At 37.3% G+C, this 15,234-nt stretch overlaps 2 protein-coding genes and 1 non-coding gene across 3 annotated transcripts; all 3 read right to left on the reverse strand.

Moving 5' to 3' along the window:
* Nucleotides 1-32: 32 nt before the first annotated feature.
* LOC115922873 lies at nt 33-1,752 on the reverse strand. The gene is made up of 3 exons (XM_030982624.1): nt 1,611-1,752; nt 1,091-1,236; nt 33-444 (listed from the first exon to the last, which is right to left on the reverse strand). Exons 1-3 carry the CDS (start codon nt 1,738-1,740, stop codon nt 259-261), a joined length of 462 nt encoding a protein of 153 aa, XP_030838484.1. The 5' UTR covers nt 1,741-1,752; the 3' UTR covers nt 33-258.
* Nucleotides 1,753-2,297: 545 nt separating this feature from the next.
* Nucleotides 2,298-8,682, reverse strand: LOC105440856. The gene is made up of 10 exons (XM_030981431.1): nt 8,307-8,682; nt 7,856-7,912; nt 7,138-7,265; nt 6,405-6,545; nt 5,412-5,575; nt 4,714-4,769; nt 3,901-4,112; nt 3,283-3,357; nt 2,883-2,939; nt 2,298-2,459 (listed from the first exon to the last, which is right to left on the reverse strand). The coding sequence occupies exons 4-10, from the start codon at nt 6,435-6,437 to the stop codon at nt 2,298-2,300; spliced, it is 759 nt and encodes a 252-aa protein (XP_030837291.1). The 5' UTR covers nt 6,438-6,545; nt 7,138-7,265; nt 7,856-7,912; nt 8,307-8,682.
* A 1,563-nt stretch (nt 8,683-10,245) lies between these two features.
* On the reverse strand, nt 10,246-10,317 carry TRNAE-CUC. The gene has a single exon. It is a non-coding gene; the product is annotated as a tRNA-Glu (tRNA).
* Between the last annotated feature and the right edge of the window lie 4,917 nt (nt 10,318-15,234).

The raw sequence follows: 15,234 nt of genomic DNA on the forward strand, positions 1-15,234 counted from the left end.
CTAAATTATCACAATAAATAGAGCGTTTCAAACATTACTTTTCATTGTATTTGTAAAAAAGGTCTCATAGACAAAACTTCCTGTATTAGTGCAAAAACACCCTTTCACGTTACAAAGAAATCACAATGAGAAAACGCAATGTTTAGTTTCTACAGTTTTTTTTAATATACACTTTTTTTTTGCAAAAATGGGTTATATACATCATTTTAACGAAAAATAAGTAAGCGACGGTTGATTGGCAAATTGGCAACAGACGGATCAGTCCGAGAAAACAGTCAGCGTTTTTCCCCGCAGTTCTCCGGCGTTGAGTTGCCGTTTTGCGGCTTGTATGACTCCGGAAATGGTTCGCTGATCTGAAGTGCCTATGATCTTCTTGTTGACATGTTTGGGAATAGCCCCTTTTCCCCGATGCAAACGTTTACGGGGTGGCACACCTTCAGGTTCCTAGAACGATTTTTTTTTTTTTTTAAAGAATAAGAATAACATTATTTGTTTTCCACTTTATTTTTTCTCGAGGCAGGGAAGCGAAAAACGAACCATTTGATTAATAGTCTGGCAATGAATCCACTAGACCATGGTACTGAACTGGAATGCTAAGATATTAAAGATAAAGACGGTAAAGACCAGTTCTGGTCATGCGATTGCATTGTGAAAGAAACGTTGTGGAATCGATCAGAAAAGGTTGATCATCTAGCATATAAGTATTGGTGTGTAGCCTACTGCAAGGTTCTGGAATCATCAAAATGATAAGAAATTTGGCCCAGTCTTCGTAAAGTTACAGGCACTGTACACAGAAAGATGTATATGGGACTACGCATCCGTGCATGACACGTGCGTGTTATCTATTTGGTCCCAAGAGATAAACTAATTTACTAAATATATCAATTAGTAGGCGGTTTCCCGGCAAAATTATTATCATCATGTATTAGTCAAAACATATTCTTTCACAATATGATTGGTAATAAGAGCTTCCATTTCATTTTTGAGAGGGGGGCGTTTCCAAAACTGGTCTTCACCTTTAAAAGAAAAAAAAAGAAACAAACAAAGAAACACAAAAAGAAACAACAAACAAAGAAACAAACATGTTAACCTCGAGCTCGAGTAGAAACTGGTTTAGCGTAGCGGGTTCCTTGGCCTCTTCTCCGGTAGCATCGCTTGCCCTCCGTACGGCGTTTTTCTGCTTAGTAACGAGCTTGCGGTGGTTCTGGGGCGCAGGGCGGTGCCCCCTCTTTTTATCTGTATTGATTGACACAAGAGGAGTGAACGTGTGATTTTGAAATATGATGTTCAGAATCAATGTAAAAGGTAAAAAGTAAAAAAGTAAAAAGTAAAAAGTAAAAGGTAAAAAATAAAAAGTAAAAAGTAAAAAGCAAAAAGTAAAAAGTAGAAAGGTAAAAGGTATAAAGTAAAAAGTAAAAAGTAAAAACTAAAAAGTAAAAGGTAAAAAATAAAAAGTAAAAAGTAAAAAGTAAAAGGTAATAAGTAAAAAGTAAAAAATAAAAAGTAAAAAATAAAAAAAATGAAAATAGAGAGTAGAAATGAGAAAATAGAAAGAAGAAGTAAGATGAAGAAAAGGATAAACAGAAGCAGAATTAAAACTAATTAGTTACCAGCAGTCTTGTTATCCTTCTCCGGGGCTGCAATGGCTTGTAGCCGCACCATTCCCTTCCGAGGCAGGACTGTCTTAGCTGCTACCATCTCATCACGGTTGGTCGGCGCGGCGGCGGGCCGAGGGATCATCAGGGATGGCAGATACCGATGTGAGCTCTTTAGAGTATGGATAACGAAATACCCAGAAAAATGAAATGGGAATTAGTTGTAATATTAATCAGTATTTACGAGACTTAAACCCATCGCACATAAAGTATCAAAAGGTTTTTGATTTAAAGTCTCCGTGATTTCAGATAATTAATAAATATTTTGATAAAAATTACATGTCACTATGTAGTTTAGGTATTTTAAAGTTAAAGCAATACGACTACTATACGCGTTTCGCTTCATAAAAGTTAAATCATACATCTTACTTTTAGATGATGTTTGAAGGTTTGCATGGTGGTATGAATAATCACGGTAGAGGTTTACGGTACACCATGTGTAAAGTCCTAGAAGGACTAAGGAAAGTGGATAGAAAATAGAAGTGAAAATAGAAAGGCGAGAAAGTGGAGGTTGGAAGGAAGAGTATCTTTCAGAATCTTACTTTTAATTCTACTGCTACCCATATACACTAAAGCTGATTTTAGTGACCACCTGTAGAGTAGGACCACCTCTTTGAAAAGACCTCATTTCTTGTTTTTCCTTTAACATTTATTTTCCTTTTTGAAACAAGCGTGGAAGGAACCCCCACCCCCCTCTAAATTGAGTGGTCTGGATTTGAAGCTTACCTCTATACTGCTGAGGGACTTGGATTGAACAGGAATGGCAGGTACGTGGAGTCCCTTTCCTGAGAGGGCGTGGCCGGCCTAGAGAGAGAGAGAGAGATAGAGAGAGAAGAGGGAACGAGGAGAGGAGAAAGGGAGAAAAAGAAAAAGAGACAGAGAGATAGTGACACATGCAGGGAGATGGTGTGAGAGTAGATAGGAAGATATACAAGTTGAAACAACGCCATGAAGGTTGAATCGTAATGATGGTGAAGATGGTGACGATGATGATGATAATGAGGATGATAATAATAATGATAATGATGATCCTCAATCATCAGCAGCAGCAGTAGCATTATACTTATATTAATGTATGCATTCATGTGCAATATTTTCAATCTATTGAAGGTATTTGAAATCATAATGTAAAATTGACAGCCGCAATATAATTTTGTCAATATAATTAAAAAACGTTATTTTCCACAAATATAGGAAATGTACATGTATAATGAAATGCCTACATACCTCGAGGAAGTCACTTTGAGACAATGATCGCTTGACTTTCAAAGATATATCGTGAGGCTGAAAATAAAACAGTGAAAATCATGAAGAGAAAAATGATACATCCAACCATCAAAAAGTTAACCACAACCAACTGCATAAATAATTATGTAGACGTCATCGTATTTATTTTCTATATACTATAAGATAACAGAAATATCTTTTTGCAAATTTAGCACCTTCATTAATTTGCATTTCAAAACGCAACATTTTGTGCGGGAGGCATCAAAAGGACTCAAAAGAGATAAATCAAAATACTATATTTTTAACGGGAGATCAGTGGAACTAATGCTCTATGAAATCATCCTCATTTTCTCTTTAGATGGATTATTTATGTATAGTCAATTTTCATTTTCTAGCTTACCAAGCCTCCTCTGAAAGCGTGCTCAAGTTCTTCCTTCATTTTCAGCCCCTTTGTCAAGAATTCGTGTTCTTGGGTCTATCAGGGGGGAGTTAGGAAAGAGAGAGAGAGAGAGAGAGAGAGAGAGGAGGGTGGGGAGATCCGAGAGGATGAAGGGAGTTGTGGGAGACAGAGAGAGAAGGGATTGAGAGAGATGGAGCACGAGACAAGGGGGGGGGGGGGGGGGGGGGGCTTGGGCGAAAGAAACATGGTGACAGGGAAGTAGTGAGAAGAAAAAAGGGAAAGAAGAGAAGAGATAGAGAGTGAGAGAGATATAGATAGAGATAAAGGGGTGAGAGACGGTAAGGAAAAAGATTCACAACAGAGAAACACATGATCGTTTTTATTGCAGTGTAGTTCTCAACAGTTGTTTAAAAGTACTATGCAATATATTTTTTTTAAAGAAATTGTTTTTGCATCACTTTCCATGCAGCATATGGCACATTCATTATTTAGAATACCAACAGATTCTCGAGCATAAAAAGAAAATCTATCTTGATTGATTTCAAGTAAAATCTTTAAGCTTTCTGATTATAATGTTCCCTATCTATTTAAATTTTCGGACGCTTCCCCAAAACTTACTTGTTTGTCCACCGTATATCTAAAGAAATCGCATATCCCTTTCAGAACGTCGGTGGCGTGCTTCCCTATCAGTTCGGCTTCGATGTTCCATCGCTGGCATGACGTCATCGTTCGTTTCGCGTCACTCAATTCGTCGTCCAATCGGCGTTGAGCTTCTGCGTCTGAGCCGTGGAGGTGTTTCATGATTGGTAGGAAGAGCCGATAGAAGTCCGCTAATTTGACGAGGCAGCGGATGAGAATAATATGAAATTTAAAGATAAAATCCAGTTCTGGTTAAAAAAAAAAAAAGAAAATTAATTCTCACAGAATCAAACGAAGCTTACACTGAATGTTCAAGATTACAAATAAATGACATGTGCCAAACAATTTTCGAAGAAAATGTATATTGGCTGAGTAATGAGCATAGAAAGACAAGGAAATCAAGGTAGTACTAGCCCCGACACCATGTGTGTTGTCCCATATATAGCTTTCTGTTTACAGTGCTTGTTACTTTACCAAGACTAGGCCAAATTTATTATGATTTTGATGACTCCAGAACCTTGCAGTGCATACCAATACTTACATGCTACATGATCAACTGTTTCTGATCTATTCCACACCTTTTCTTTCACAATGCAATCGCATGACCATAACTCATCTTTATCTTTAAGCTTCATTTCTGTCCGTCATCGTTATTGCATTTGTGTCTAAACATTCAATGACTTGAACGTGATATTGGAATTAATATTAAAAACAAAAAACTCATAAATGATTACCTACACAAGTAATTACGAATCCCGTTATGCGCTATGACCTGACTGATAATTTTCTTACCCACATCCGAAGTTGCCGATTTTGATGCAGTCTCTGTTTCTTGGATTACACTTGTTCTGTAAAGACGAAGAAAGGAAGAAATGTAATATTTCAAAGACACTTAATTTAGATTATCCAGGAAGATTTCATTTGAAGTGTTTAACCTGAACAATCTTATTCTTTTTCTCGAATAATAATATGGTTATTTATATAGCGCCGGTATCCGTCATGCTCTGACCAGGGAGGTGAGACTTTAACTCACATGCCCTGCTCTGACGCTCATGGCGCTTTACACATAATATTATCCTGGTCGTAGTCGAGCTGCCAAAGTAACTAGCGCTCAAGCATATCAGGCCTGTGCACAAACTTAGATGGGCTCAAGATTTCACTTTTTTTCATCTCACTCTCCCTTTTCCTGTTTATCTGCCCTACCCCTTTTTCTCTTTCTTCATCTCTTTTTAAAACTGATCTATGTCTCTTTTTCTAACTGCCTCTCTCTGTTTCCCCTCTTTTCTCCCACCTCTCTCTCTTTCTTTCTATATGTTTATATTTCTCCCTCTCTCTTTCCCTATGTTCTCTCTACATTTTACTGTCCTTCTCTCTCTCTCTCTCTCTCTCTCCCTCTCTCTCTCTCTCTTTGCATCTGTCCTTTTTATTTTGTAAGGGGGGAGGGGGAGTTTATTCCCGCCTAGCTACATCAGTGATCTCAATTGCTTTACCTTCTTCCCGTGGTGTAGCTGGCGAAGGCGACCCGGTTGGCGAAGTTTGATGTTTGGTTGTCATCTCGTACGAGCTCGAATCGACCTCTCCTTATCGGCGGAACGGTCGGCTTTCCATTCAGGCTGGTGTCGTGATCGCCCGGTTGTTCGTTACCACAGGCCATCTGCCGATTAATAATAATAATATGTATATACAATAGGCTTGCGGATGCACCATGTGAGAGAGAGGGACGATTGAGGAGTCCTGAAAAGGACTCTCGGTAATCTTTCAGGACTACTGTATAATCTTATCTACATCACCATGCAAGCCGATACTTACAAGCAGCAAATGATATGTATATTATAGCGCCAGTATCTGCTAGGCTCTGACGTTCATGGCGCTGTACATGATACAATCACGATTATATCACTTTCTTAAATAAATTAGTATGCCACAATTATAATAGTCATTATTAAATAATAAAAGAATTATGCACATCATTGCTCGGGAATGTGAATTATAATGATATCAAAATTTACGACACAAAGTCAAACTCTGACTATAAAGTGATCCGCGGAATATTTTTTTTAAAAACAATGACGGGATACCCCAGTCCAGATCTTTATCTTAAACTAAAAAAAAAAAATTCTAGCCCCCCCCCCCCAATCTCTGATGAAATAAAACACTAAGCAAAATGTCATCGAAGCATGTGAAATATGGACCATTCCTTATTTCTTCTTTTCAATATTCTAATACAAGTTTTTTTCATCTTGTCATTGATAATTTGAATTGAAATTGCATTGAATTGAATTAATAAGTAATTTCAATTTTAATCTTACCTTCAATAACCTATTTTTGTTCTTAATAATTAATGATAAAACTTTCTTCATTTTTTAAACTATTATGTTATTTGATTTTATCTTTCATTCCAATCTCCTCATAGTTTGTTGTTGTTGCTGTTTTGTTTTGATATTATGTGTATTTGTGTTTGTTGTTTTTTTGTGCGTTTTTACCTTCTCTACTCTACGAAGTGACCTTTCCGACATCTGACTTCGGATTTCATCGTTCCTTTTCGCGATTTCCGAAACTTCCCGGTCAAGCAGCTGTCTGACGTACAAAGTAAAGCCGCTGATGCCGGTGATGATTCGCGAAAGCTAAAACGAGGATTGCCGATTTTATCCGATGTTAAAAGCTGATTTAGAGCCTTTATAACGCGAAACAAACTATAAAGTAACCAACGATAATATGTGATATAGCCAACCCTTCTCTCCCCCCCCCCCAAACAAAACAACATAAAATAACGATAATAATAAAACCCCATGCATTCGCATTGCAGTATTTTTCACAAGTGATCACAAATAACCATTAATTTAGTATAATTTCATCTGAAATAATTTTGTTTCTAAGCAAAATCTTTCAACTATAAACATGGAAGCAGAGAGACCGGATGGGACTCAAAAATATCTTTCTAATGTATTAAAAAAAACCTGTCAGATATACAATATTACCCTAGTTAAACCACTTCAAAGTGACAATTACCTTCTATATATTCAAAACAAATCATAAATTACATAGGAGAAGAGGCGTAATCATATTAACTTTTGATATCATGTTATGAGTCAACACTGGATAATTACTTATTTGTACTGTAAGTAAATTAAAAAAAAAAACTCTTATTCACGATTTTGTGACCCCCACTACCAACCCCCCCCCCCAAAAAAAAATAAATAAAATAAAAATGTTTACCTCTCTCTCCACGAAGCAACACACATCGACACCTTTCTCCAAGGGCCCCTTGATTGGGGTGGGGTCGAATTGGGCCCATTCTTCCGGGGTGCTTGGAGGGGCGCTGGGCCCTTGACTTTCATATCCAACTGTCAAGTGAGAACATGGGGAAAACATTACTTTTCGGATTTATTTTTTTGTTCATGTTTATTTTTATATTATCAAGTATTTGTCAAGCGGAATTAGAAGAATGACTCGATTAGAATTGCAGCAACTACTAATTTTATGCACAGTCGTAATACATCTATATCAACCGGCATAGATTAAATAAAGCTAAACTAAACTAATCTTGAATTAAACTAAACTAAATTGAAGTATACTGAATTTAGCTCACACGCGTAAACTGCGCTGAATTGAACTGATCTTAATAACTGACGTGAAATGAAAAGGTGGGAAATTAATTGAACTAAACTACATTGTATATTAAAGTACTAATCTGACTAAAATGAAATGCACTGATTGAATGGAAGTAAAATGAATTGAATGGAAATCAACTGAACTGATCTGATCTGAACTGAACTGAACTAAACTAAACTAAACTGAATTGAACCGATACGATCTGCTCTGAACTGAACAGACTTGAACCGAACCGTACATAACTGAACTGATCAACTGAACCGAAAGAAATGAACTAAAGTGAATAGAACTGAACTGAATTGTTCTCAAATAAGATGCGTACCGAGTTCATATTAGACCAAGCTCCAAGCGGATCAAGAACAGGATCGGTTTGCATGCCCTGGGAGAAAGAACAAAATACATCACATGATCATTCACTATGGTTACACCACGAACACAATTACATACAAACAAAATACATATAACTATAACTCCAGTCCCTTAAAATGATTCAAACACAGTTTGGAAGCAGTTTTAAAAAAACGGGCACGCCCCCTTCCCCTATACAAAATAGGATATATCTAGTAGGATAACATAAAGTAGGCCTACAACAAATATAATGTGCCCACTTATTGTGCCACTCATCAACAAATTTGAATTAAAGAGGGCACCTGAAAATCTTCGTTTGTTGGTTAGTTTGTTTGTGTTTGCTTTGTAAGAGAACTTGCCACCCCCCCACCCCCACCCCCCCCCCCCCCCCATCTGACTAGAGAATCCTGGATATGCCACTATACCTGATCAACTATAGCATATTCTTCAAACGAGACCACGTTTCCTTCGTCGTCCAGTGTCCCCTCTCCCTTGACTCCGCCCACGGTTCCGCCTGCATCTTTTTCTTCGTTTTCCCCTCCAACTTCTTCCTCAACCAGGACTTCATGCCTGGCGATGGTGACGGTCTTACGGGTCATCGACTGCCTGATCACCCTGATGTTCCGTCGTGGCTCGGCGTTGTGAAGCCCCTGTGACTTCAGCTGCTCGAACAGGGTCCTCTCATCGCTTGGTTTGTTGGCATTCGTCGACGGAGGGACCTTGGAAAGAAGCTTGGCGACTTTCGGTGGTCGGTCGGAGCTTCGGCGGCGCTGCCATTCGCGAGGGCGCTCCGCCGGTTTGCCATCTCCCTGTATACATCACAAGAAATGAATCGTGTAGACAAGTAGAAAAGGAGGGAAAGCAAAGCCCCCTGACTTGATTACCATCATGATCAGTACCGTTCATGAATAAAGCCCGTGCAATACATTAATTGCCCTCATTTCTCTTCCTCACCCCCCCCCCCCCTCACCCCAATATTTCCAAAGGGCGGATGCACCAGGGGATACAGGGAGTAAGAAGGGAAAAATGTTCTAATAAATTTATTGCCATCGAAACCTATCGGCACTGTCCAAAATGTAAGGAACACCTTTTTTATTCCTTTTAAAATGCTTCTTTTACCCATTTAATCCCCCCCCCCCCCCCACTGGATCCATCTATGTATACGACATAAGATCTTTCTTTAATGTAAATCATAAAGACAGAGTATTATCAAAAGAAATTGCATTTATAACTATAGACCCCGTTTATTCCATTTCCTACAATGTACATTGTAGCATGTTAAGTTAACGTCGAACTTCTTATTTTTGTGTAATTAAAAAAAAAGATCAATCAATCTATCGAACAAACGGACGAATTAACGAACAAACAAACACAAACAGACAAACACATACACACTGACACACACAAAACATACAAATCAATCTTACCCTCGTTATGCTTGGCTGAGAAGTGGATGAACTTGATTTGTCATCAGTCCTGTCTGCGTTAATAGCGTACGTTCGATTACCTTGCAAAATAATAATAATTATTATATAAATTGTTTTTCAACTCAGAGTGGGTTCTCAAAAGCGTTAAACAAACAAAAGTAATATACATAAAATAAATGAGCAAACAATAATGAAATAATTACAACCAGACAACTACACATGTGCAAGCTATAGGGAATTCTACGTACATATCATACATACTAAACGGATCAGGAACTAGACCAGTATGTAATTCAAAATAGAGAGCGGGATGGTTGGTTTTTATTTCTCTCACTCTTTTTTTTTTTTTTTTGCTTCGAGGGGGGGGGGGGGGGGGGGGGGGGGGGGGGGGGGGGGGAGGGGGGGATATATACCAGAAAAGCACAGAAAAAACAATGTCAACTCTAGGCCTACATCACGAAAACGCAACATTCGTAATGCGCTATTTATAATTGTCATTCAAATCATTGCGATATTTTTAAAGATTCAATTCAAAACGCTGGGGGAAGTAACCAGAAAAGAAAAAGAAATGAGTCGTGGCCATCTGTTTATGATGTAGATTTTTGTCTAGAGTTCTTATTTTTTTAATCAAAAATTAGAATGAAGTATATGTACCCTTGGGTAGACACATTTTTCCGTTGAAGGTTCCTTCTTATTTTTTTAACCCTATATCTACAGCATGTTTATTGTTATAGCCACACACACACTGGCCATGCAACGTTCGTGTTCCATGGCTGGATCTAAGGAGACACGAACGAACGATGGCTGGGGTGCCTTAAAAATAGGGTCAATTATTTTTAATAATTAGAAACTTCTCTAATGAGTTATAGTTTCAATAGTTTATCTGCAGAAAAGATAAAATAAAATAATTATAAAAAAATTTAAAAAAAAGACTTAATTCCCACACCGGGAATCGAACCCGGGCCACGGCGGTGAGAGCGCCGGATCCTAACCACTAGACCATATGGGATTGGACGATTAGTGAGGAGAACTTAAGAATTATATTCTGTTTATTTAATGCTTCCTCTACACTCGACTTTTTTTTCCTCTCATTCTTCGACCCAATTTGTCTTCTTTCTTTCTTTTATGGATGAATAGGAATATTACGGGTGGAACTTAAGAATACCCCATCAAAACGTAGTTTGTTCGTTGGTCGTGTAACGCGCTAACGTACCAATTAAATTCATTGTAGTCCCATCCGTTAGAATTCGTGACCAGTTTTCCCACTTTCCAACTCATCAACAAGAGAATTATGTGGTTATTGGTTAATAATGCTAATGGACCATTTTAATTCTATATGCTAAATATACACATACTTCCAAACTGCAGGCCGACAATCTCCTTCTTTGCTCGAGCTAGTTCTTTCTTCACCGCTTCGAGTTCCGAAGCAAGCCGAGTGCAGTGTTCGTGCTCTCGATTGAAATCGGCCAACGTCGGTTCGGATCCTTCGGCGGATTCCGCTCGGTCGTCTGCAGATGCATGAACGACAATGAATAGAGTAAAGCTTCCCAAGTTCAATGTTTTTAGAGTTGTAAATAGCACTTTTATCTTTTAAATCAAAAATATAATTGTTCAATTTAAAATGACATGGCGTTCGATTTTAAACTTTTAATCGGATTCCAATGTATAACAAAACAAACATTGGGTACAACGAATTCAACTTGTAGAAAAGTCAGGTTTAAAACCTGATTATAAAAAACACATTTACTGAAACATTGGTAGAAAAAAATGCTACTTTGATTACAGTGGTCCTATTACATGGAATAGGTTACCTTGTGAATTACGCCGGAGTACGTCTGCTGAACTATTTAAGAAGCATCTTAAAACACACCTATTTACATTGTAATTACATTTTATATAATTTTTATTTTTTTGGAGTTTTAAATTCATTGATTTATTTGTTTTGTAAAGCGCTTTGATCAGTTCTAAATTGGATTTAGCGCTATAAAAGAAACAATTTATTATTCGGATAACGTATAGGTCTCTGTTTTGTTCGCACATTTACGGGGGGACAGTGCTAATATAACAGCTCTGCGTTGATTTTTTTTCTTCAACTATTCACTCAAGAATTGTGACAATTTACTTGCGTACTCACCTATCCGTTGGCCGGGAGACCGGAGTCCTAGTCCTCGAAGGGCCTGGGCCGGTGTTCTAGGACCCGCAGCTCTCTTAGCAGTCGGACTATTTGAGTACGAGTGGGCTACGGTTGGGGTCGAACGGATGGCCCGTGTGAAAGGCGAGACGCTGCAGGGCGAAATGAGAAACTACTAGATGGACCATACAAACATTTTCATTTTGAAATAGAATATAAATATTTTTGAACAATGTAATCAGTAAGGTCTATATCAATGGTTAAATGATTATACTCGGGTGACAATAATTGTTTCATTGTCAGTACACTACACAAACCAAATTCTAAATTTCAACCCCTGCCCAAACACTCCTATATCCCTATATCTTTTACAAAATAAGGGCTGGGGGAATATCAGGTCATCTTTTCTCTTCATAAATGAACAAACTTTGAAAGTCTTATGTTATCATAATGTGGAGAACCATCATTTTATCATTGTTATTGAGGACCATCGTCGACAGTACAGTCAACAAAATTTGGTAATAATTTTTACCATTTTTGATAACTTTATAATTATTCATAAAGTATTCTTTTGTCGTGCGCTTCATAGTTTGACAGATAAATACATTTTTCTGCTCGGTCCAGAAAATCCAAATCAGTTATGATGCATGGTAAAAAAAAAATCCTTGAAATGGATTGTGCGTTGATAACGCTTGAAAGAGCTATCAAAAGGCGAATTGATAACTTCCAAAGTTCTTTGGTAGCGCATCAGAAAGTGATGATTTTTTACTAGAAGAGAAAAGAACTATAATCGTGATTATTTTTCAATGTTTTCAACCAACCTTTCGCCGACGTTGATGGCGACCTCCTTCGAGGGATCATCATCCTCGTCGACCTGGACTTCGGGTAGGTATTGGGCGAGGTCGACGGAACGACGGAGATGCCTGATGGCTTCCGGTGATGTGCCCCGGATGTTCTCAAGCATCTCACTGACGTCGATCTCCATTCGTATGTTCTTGGTTTCCTAGGCAACGAAGAATAGCAATCAGGAAATTGGGTCAAGTCATTGAGGGGAGGGACTAATTGCGTCATTTTGAAGGTGCCTAAAGCTTTATTCGCTTAATGCGGATATTAGTTTCTAAGGTCTTTCTCATTTTTTCTTTGTGTTTGCCATTTATTCTTCGTTTTGCTCCCTCTCTCTCTCTCTCCCTTCTCCTTTCCCCCCTTTTTAGGAATTCATCTGAATTTTATGAAAAATGGCATATTCAGGCAAATTAGAGCAATATACAATGTAGTTAGAAGAATAAATCATGAGCCTCAAGTTTTTTGTTTTTATATATATATATATATATATATATATATATTGAGCTTATGTGTGATTGTCCTTTACGTAACAATGCCTTCTATCTATCTATCTTTTAAAAAGTGAACATTATTAGCTCTTTAGATTTTCGAATTATCTATTGGCAAGCTGTGATTGCTAAATGATAACGGAACTGGGATGATTTCAAGGAATGTTTACCTTTTCGATCACTTTCATCTCGAGTGTTGTCACCTTATCAATCAACTTCTCGTTCTCCTCTTTGACCTCTGTGACGTCACCTCTAGGCTGCTTCTTAAAAACACGTCGATCCCTGACGTCAGATGGTAACTCGGCTGCGCGACCGACGACGGTGTCTGTTTCGGGGATACGGCAAGTACAGGCCCCGCCCACGTCCGATTCAGCTTCCGTACCATCCGAGGTCGTTGTGTCTTTGAGCTGTGCCTCCAACTTTCTGATTTTCTGTTGAATTTAATCGTGATTATTGATTAATTGCTCCGTTAGGAACAGTAGTTGGCTGCTTCATGATGTAGCATGACCTGTTGAACTAATTAGGCCTAGCCTATCATTAACTATAGCTTGTTTTTTAAGCAAAAAAACGAACAAAACAAAACAAACACACAAAAGCAAAACATAACAAAACAAACGCATAAAAGCAAAAACATACTTTTGGTAACATTAATTAATTATACAGGTCATGCTACTTGAAACAGCAATTCCGTTTTCTAAACCACTTAACGGAGCAATGTAGCATTAACTGTTGAACTAATTAATGTCTTTAGGGCTAGTTTCGTTTAACTTAAGTTAAACAAATAAGCAAAAAACACTACAAACAAAACAATTACAACAAAACAAGAAAACTCAGTAGACGCCTTTTCTCCTAATATTGTAACAGTTTTGACTAACAGTGTTACATCATTATATCTCTATTAGATCTATATATTTTGTAGAGAATGAAACTATAATTTCAACCCATGCACCTTCTTCAATTCGATCACACTGGTTTGGTACTGGCTGACTTCTGATTGGAGCAACACGTTGTCGCTCTCGAGTACGGAGAAGCTTTTCTTGCATTGATTGAGCTCCTGAATGATGAAGAGAGGGGAAGGGGGAGAGGGGAGCGAGAGAGAGAGAGAGAGAGAGAGAGAGAGAGAGAGAGAGAGAAAGAAAGAAAAAAAAAGAGAGGATGGGGAATGAGGAGAGGTGAAAGGGAGAAGGAAAAAAAGAGAGACAGAGCTGATGGTGTGAGGAATTATAAATTATGAAGATATAAAAGTTGGAGAAAAAATAGTAAGGCAAAAAAAGAGAAGGGGGACCAGATAAAAATCTTCTCTGTAATGAAAAATACCCCAACATTCTTCAAGCCGCTAGCGACAAAATAAAATTGGATATAATTTATAAGCACTATAAAATTGGAATCTTTTGTCAATAATATAGAGCTGAAAATTTTACATGAATCAACATTGCAATTGAAAATTATATATACCTCATTTTTCAAGTATGATAAGCGCTAAGAAAAATATATTGCAGAAAGAGTTATCGAGGGCCCCGCTGCACAAAACTTACCATTGATGGTAACTACCATGGAAACCTTAATTTATATTTATACCTTAAGTTATATTTCCTTCGTAAACTCAATTCCTTTCACGTAGACCGCACAATAATGTACTTTTTCTACAAGTCTGTGATAGAGAGCATAATAGTAAACGACTGCGTTGTGTGGTTCACAGCATGTCGAAAAGTAGACTTGTCTATGCTAAAAAGAATTGTTAAACAAGCAGAAAAAATTGTAGGGAAGAATCTAGACTTCGAAGATATATGTAGAAATAGAGTACTCGACAAGGCGAAATCAATCTACCATAACAGCCGTCACCCCTTAAATAATAATTATGTAGCCCTGAGGTCAGGAAACAGGTTAAGATCTCTAAGGTCCAGAACGAGCAGGTTTCTCAATTCATTTGTGCCTAGCTCAATCAGGCTGATGAACGAGGAGGGTTTAATCTAAGTCTGAATAATAAACTGAATTTAATCTGAATTGTGAATTTAATTTGAACTGCATGTGAACCTAACTTAATCTGAATTATGACTGAATGTAATCATCTATTTTGAATTATAACTTGCATTTAATCTGAATTGTAAATTAATTTAATTTGAATTATGAATTGTAGGTGATCGGAACTTGAGTTGAATTATATTATGAAATATGAACTGAATTGGTCTGAAGAATAAATTGTATTGCATTTGAATTGTGAATTTAATTTAACCCGAAATATGAATTTAATTTAATTACTTAGTTTGAATTATATATTGAATTTGATTTAAATTGTTAATTTTACATTAATCTGAACTACGAATTGAATTGATTTGAATTATAGATTGTAGTAATCTGAATTATGAATTTACTTAACCTGAATTGTCAATTTAATTTAATCTGAATTATGAATTGAACGCGATCGGGATTTGAATTGAATTATTTTCTGAAATATGAATTGAAT

The sequence above is a fragment of the Strongylocentrotus purpuratus genome, unplaced genomic scaffold (assembly GCF_000002235.5).
Source record: "Strongylocentrotus purpuratus isolate Spur 01 unplaced genomic scaffold, Spur_5.0 spur5_scaffold_12, whole genome shotgun sequence".
Taxonomy (NCBI): Eukaryota; Metazoa; Echinodermata; class Echinoidea; order Camarodonta; family Strongylocentrotidae; genus Strongylocentrotus; species Strongylocentrotus purpuratus.